Source organism: Nymphalis io, chromosome 9 (assembly GCF_905147045.1).
Source record: "Nymphalis io chromosome 9, ilAglIoxx1.1, whole genome shotgun sequence".
NCBI lineage: Eukaryota > Metazoa > Arthropoda > Insecta > Lepidoptera > Nymphalidae > Nymphalis > Nymphalis io.
Window position 1 is genome coordinate 2,098,877 of NC_065896.1, and position 6,915 is coordinate 2,105,791.

Here is a 6,915-nt window from a genome sequence, read left to right on the forward strand (position 1 = left end):
TAATAGATGATATTTCCCTGACTAGTGTTTGGGTCCCGGGTAGTCCCGTGTCTTGAAGTCTCTTGACTTGGGACTTTCAAGTAAAAACTCGAGACTTACTGGTCAAAGTCGAATCATGCTGATTTTATTTTATATAGCTTTTCTCAATAAATGGGCTACTCAATATAATTATTACTATACTAAGCCTGTTTTTAAAATATTAAATTTGATCAAAAAATAAACTAGAATTTTAATAATTTAACACACGAATTACTTAGCTAATTTTTACTATACTTAAATAGAATAGGAAACGGTTAAACAGCAATGATAATGTTTCGATTCGATTGCGATAAAGCGACATTTTTTTAGTAGAAGAAACCCGGTTGTTTTTGTAGTAACCTATTATCATTTGGCTGATTTACTCGATAACCTTTCCACTACAAAAAAAAGAAAAACATAATATAAGCTCTGACTATAAATGCCTCATTAATATATATACCTAATGATATATGATGACGGTCTCGTGTGATACGTATCATATTTCATATTTGCAAGACGTTTTGTTCTCTTTATCTGTTAATAATGAGTACACGCAATAATAATTATAGTTAATCTTTCATATACGTACTCGATTCCGTAGCAGTTCAATTATATTCTTAGAATTAATTTAATTACGAGAAACGTCTCACGTTAATGTCTCACCGCTGTGGGGCTAAGGCCTCTTCCTTTTGAGGAGAAGGTTTTAGAGCTTATTCCACCACGCTGCTCCAATGCGGGTTGGTAGAATTTCATTTAAATTAGACACTTGCAGTTTTCCTCACGATGTTTTCCTTCACATTATTATGAATTATAAACACAAATTAAGCACATGATAATTCAGTGTTGCTTGCCCGGGTTTGAGCCCACTAGATGGCCTAGTGTTTAGAACGCGTGAATCTTAACTACGAGAAAAGTAACAAGTTAAATACATTGTTACTAAGCGCCTCATAAACTTCCGACACACTAATTAAAGACAAAACAGGCATTAATTAAGGCTAATTAAAGCAATTAGCGATGTCTAAAGTCTAATCACACGACAGCAATTCTCAATACATGGAACGCTATAATTAAATGTTTTCGCTAATAATAAATATATATGCGTCACACCTCACACGTCTTTCCTTGCGTCATAATATTTAACACACTTTTAATTATTTTTTCTATATATAAATGATTACTAAAAATACTCAGGCATTGTAATTAACAACTAAGTATCCAGAATAGTATTACCAGTATCATAACACAAAATGTACGTAGAAAAGATATTTACGACTTATTATATTTCTTTAATAACATTATTATTATGCGCTTTTTCGTGTATTGATATATATAACATATGTATATATTGTTACGAATACACTTTACGTCAGTGAAAATATTTCGTATTAACAAACCAACAAAACGACGATGATATGCTTATGTAGTAACGAGAAACAATTAGCTTGTACTCGTTAAAGTTTTATTACGAGTCCATATACCTATTGTTTGCAAACTCGGCTAATGTTAATTCAAATAACATATGCTTAGATTCGTTATGATTATGCAATTATTTTATTAGGACTTCTAAATATAATTAAGTATATGAAATAAAGACATATTATTGCCAAGCGTTTATACTTATTTAGTTGCGATTTGTATTTCATTTTAGGAGCTCCAATCTGACACAGCATTCAAATTTTTAGTAAATTGATATCAATAGCTAACTGATAATTGATCATGTTTTAAAGATTACTTTCTTATACAAATAACAAATATCTTTATACAATTAAATGCACAACATTGTGAGGTAAACATTTAAAAATAATTAAAGTTTGCTTTAGTAATTTTTATTTCTAAATCGCAATCTAGAATATACACCTAACACCTAACTTTCAACCTAGCTGACAACGTTAACATTTTATTTAATGACGCAAAGATTGGAAAGTGTAGATAATATTTTTACACGTTTTTCGTTTATTTTTCTTTTTGGGTATTATTATAGACATTTTTATTAACATTAGTTATAATCACTCAAGAGCATGTTAAAATTGTTTTTATTTTTATTTTTTTAATTCTTAGGAAACAGATTAAACAACTACATTTACATAGAAATAATAACACATAAACAAATTAAGTTTGAACTAATATATAACAAAAATAAGAAGCAGAAAGTCAATAGAGAGACAAAAATGATTGAAATCAGAATTTTGTTATAGACGGTAGTACTTATACATACAAAAATATGATTTTATGGGCATAATAAGAATTAAAATAAAATTATGTACTTCTCATATATCTGTATCGAGTCGAACTGTTTAGCTTGTAGCTCCTGCGTGATAATGATAATTCATAATACTGGATGACCCGCATAACGTTATAATTCATGCATTTGTTCAAATAACTTGTGATCATTTATTATCTTATTGATTACATTAAACAGCATTTTTTTAACAAAAATCGTTTAAAGTTAATATGATAGTTTTTCAATAAAGCAACTGTTTGACGAATTTGGAACTTTTAAAATAAAAATTGTAACTATAAAATTATATAATATGTCGGCGCTGAATTACTGTACTTAGTTATTTAGCACTTTATATCTTATACCTACAAATTTACACAAACCCTTTTTTGAATTTCGTGTATCTGTTATATTTCTGATAGCAATTACATCGGAAGCGCAAGCGCATCGACATTTTTTTCTCCTAAATAAGATAATAAGCTAAAACCCAAAAATATGAAACAAATAATATATATAAAAGTACTCTAAAAACATTTTAAATGTTTCAATGCAATCGGATGAGTTGTTTCTTTGTGTATCTAGAAATACGAATAAATATAAGTAACAGTTTTATAACTATTATTATTATAAGATTAAAGGTACGAGAAGCTTACTGGGTATAGTGACTCGCGTTTTATTTAATGACTTCGCTCAATAACATATTAACTGCATTCATTTAATTATTAATAGTTGCAAATAAAAGGAAACACACGTGCGATTGACCGTGATACGTACAATTAAGAACATTAAAAATATATATACTAATAATTACAGCAATACTTGGTATTATACAGCTATACTTGGTGTTGTTGTGTTCCTGTTTGAAGGGTGAGTGAGCCAGTGTGACATAACTTCTTAGTTCCCAAGGTTGGTGGCGCATTGGTGATATAAGCGATGGTTAACATTTCTTACAATGCCAATGTCTATGGACGTTTGTGACCACTTACCATCAGGTGGTCCATACGTTCGTCCACCTACCTATACTATAAAAAAAAATAAAAAAATGAAGCCAGAAACCATTGTAATTTATAGTTGGCTCAAAAAAGTACTGTCTTAAAACTTATATCAGAAGATACAACGCGTCGAGAGGAAAGACTTTGCCACGGAGGCGAGACATTAACAGGTTGTTTTATTAACTATCTACTTTTGTACCCTATCTAACAAAAAAAAAACTTTTTGATGTATATATTTAATTTAAAGCTTACATTTTTTATACAACCACTTTATGAAAAAAAAACAATATTTTATATATTGTATTAACTTAGTATTTATCGTCTGTTACAAAAATAAATGTTATTAAGTATAAGACACTATCGATTATTTATTTCTTTTAAAAACGTTATCAAAAGTTGTTCGTCAGAGTTTACAAAAATATGAGTAGGTATAATTAAAAAAAATATTTTTTACGTATCCGTAAATAACAATGTTCTAGTTTCGCTTATAACGTTTGATAAAAAGTAAGAATTTAAATGTTTACATTGGAAACTAACAATCCATTTATATGTATTATTGTTCTTTCCTATTTCCCTACTTATATACTCGTAGTCTAAGGGTATTAAGAAATAAATATAAATGTAAAAATTAAAAACAGCAAAGACTTTTAATTACAAAATTAAATTATCATTTAACTGATAATATCACATTTATCTTAAAAAGTAAATTATAATGAATAACAATTTATGATTTTTCACATTTGTCTTTTAAATTTCGTCCTATATAATGTATAAAATAGCAAGAAATAGAAACACTCAGGAAGAAGGACTAACAACATTCCATACACCTAAATATGTTTAGACATTTAAGAGTTATAGTAAAATAAAAAAAACTCTCATACATATATACAAGGCCAAGCTTACGAACCCTAAAAACATTACACTCCTTTGGGCAGTCGTGTAAACATGCTTATGCTTATTTCAACACGTATTAAACAATACCAAAAAAATTGTCTATAACTAGTCTAAACAACGTACTTTTTAAACATTAAAACATACACTTTATATAATTATTAAGGCTAATATAGTTATAAAGTTAAGCTAACAGAAGGAATAGAGTCAACTGGCTGTTCAATAAGTACCAAATCCTTGCCATACCTTTGTAACAACTCGAGAATCACTCCGTTCGTCCACCCAAAACCATCCTGCACTATATACTCTCCTCCACTACCTTCATGACCTGGCAGCACTGCATTATATTTCTCAAACATTTTCTGCCATGTAGTAAAACCTATGTAATTAGATCGAATCCATATCCCGGCTTGTTCTCTGGCTAATTGTCTGGCCTCTTTATAACCACTAGCCTCCAGTCCACCAATTAATATACTCTGAAGAGGTGGCCAAGCATTTGGGAAGTCCCACTGTTCACCGGAATGTAGTATCGAAGCCGGTATACCACCAGGAAAATTGAGCGCACCGGTCGATAGGAGATACTTCACTAATCGTGCAGCATATTTCGGTGCATTGTATTCCTCGACTGCGCCTGCCCATAATGGCGTTGCACAACTTGGATAAAAATGTTTTCTAGGAGACTTAGATTGAGCGTCATAATCGTACCAGACACCGTCTACAGGATCCCACATGACATTATCTATAGCATTTCTCCAATATTTTGCTAAGCTCCACCACTTTTGAGCCTCTCTTCGGTCTTTTAATATATTTCGAAAACTACCAGCAAGTTCAAGTGCTCCTGCAAAAATTGAATTTAAATCCACTGGTAAAATTCGAGTCGCATGTACGTCTGTTAAATTTCCAACGTCTTCGTTTCTGGCTGTAACAAACCACCTCGAAGAAAAGTCCCAGCCACTTTCTGCAGCACTTTTTATTTCCATGTAAAAATCTTGGCGCTTATCTTCGTTTGGTAAAATTCGAGCATTTGAATAATCTTCAAAGTACGATTCTGGCCGTGGTCCAATTCCTTTCCTATCTGCCAAATATCTTAATAACATATATTTACTTCCTTTTACTTCCACTGTTACTTTTTTTTGATTTAACCAATACTGTAACTCTTTTTCGACAGTACCAATATGTTGTTCAAGCCATGAGATGTCCCCGGTAGTAGCAAAATAACTGGCTACCATGGCGGCTAATAAGGGCGGTTGACTTCTGCCTATGTAATAAGCGCGACTACCATTGGGTATATAACCATATTGTTCGACCAAATACAACAAGTTTTCTATCATGCCCTTAGCAGTCTGAGTCATATTACTAATTAGAAGACCACGAACCATCCAAAATGAATCCCAATAATATAATTCCTTAAATCTTCCACCTGGTACAATAAAACCGTTTGGCACATAAAGAAAACTGTATTTATCTGGATAAGTTTTTACATCGTCTTGCACCTTTCGTCCTAATTTTTCCCATATACTTATAATATTTTTGGCAAATGACCTCAATTTAGGATCAGAAATCTCCTGCAAAATTGGGGGATTTGGATCGAAATCCGGAGGTATCCACTGTTCAAGTTCGTTACCTTCTTCAAAATGCTTATCAATAAAATTAGCCAGTTGTTCACGCGTGGGATTTTGATTTGTTTCGGCCATCAGTTTTGCAAAGTCTGTTAATGTTTCATTTTCAGAATGCTGTAACTTTAGATCAACAAAAGTTTTCGAATCAGGGAAAATGCGTGCGAGTTGTACTCTGTGTAAGAGCTCTCCAGTACAGTAAACGGATGAATTGCAAGTTGGAACTAAGGTGATAGCATGTGCACAAGCACCCAACAATCCCAGTACCGGATAAAGCGGTACATAACGTCGAAGTCGTTGTATCAGCATGTTTATTCAGTAAAATTTTCTTCGCACACTAGCCGGCGAGTGTGCGGACGCGTTTGATAAACATAATCTTTGTGTTGTAACGCAAGAACAAACCGATAGGGCGAACGTCCGCCTTGTGACTGCTATTAAGCACATAACGCGGCCCATGACCGATGTATGTCAGCGAGTCTTGGTCAAATACCCCATCGCAGCGGACGTAAGCGCTTTCACTGCGATCTAGCCATTAGGCAGCATTAGATCAGCTGAAACACTAAAACTTTTCGATATTAAAAGATATGATACCGCGTGCCGTTAACTAGAAGCATCAGATGTAACTGTCAGTTTGACGTTATAATATTAAGTGATAAATCCGTCTTATCATCGTTCCTCTTGTCTATTATTGTTGCAAGTGAAACTACGCATGCATGCGCACAATGCACACGAGTATCAGCCGTCATCGTTGCGTCACGTGAAACGTTAAATAACTCGATTTTAATGTAACAAGTTTATGATACATGCCATTAATAGTATATAATTACTTCATTATTTATATAGCTTGCTAATATATACTATTATACACCTACCTTTAAAGCAGTAATAGTATATCAAAATATAAAAAATAGAAACTTGTATTATATATCGTAGTTTTAAAACATGTAATTGCGCCTGTAAGTTTTGTGAATTTTTATCACTATATTGCTAATATTGCTAATAATAAAAATGACATCGAGGCTATAGAAATTATTGTACTAAAATAATATTAAATCACTAGTTTCATACATGTATATAACTATAAAATCGTTAGTTAAATTTATAATATTCTTAAGAATTCATACTTTACAGTTCTTACTTAAATATCATAACAATAGAAATAAATGATATATAAATCAAA

At 31.7% G+C, this 6,915-nt stretch overlaps 1 protein-coding gene across 1 annotated transcript; it reads right to left on the reverse strand.

The window, feature by feature from the left end:
* Positions 1-3,471: 3,471 nt before the first annotated feature.
* On the reverse strand, positions 3,472-6,359 carry LOC126770940 (trehalase-like). Its single transcript, XM_050490559.1, has one exon. It carries the CDS (start codon positions 6,042-6,044, stop codon positions 4,296-4,298), a length of 1,749 nt encoding a protein of 582 aa, XP_050346516.1. The 5' UTR covers positions 6,045-6,359; the 3' UTR covers positions 3,472-4,295.
* Positions 6,360-6,915: the final 556 nt, after the last annotated feature.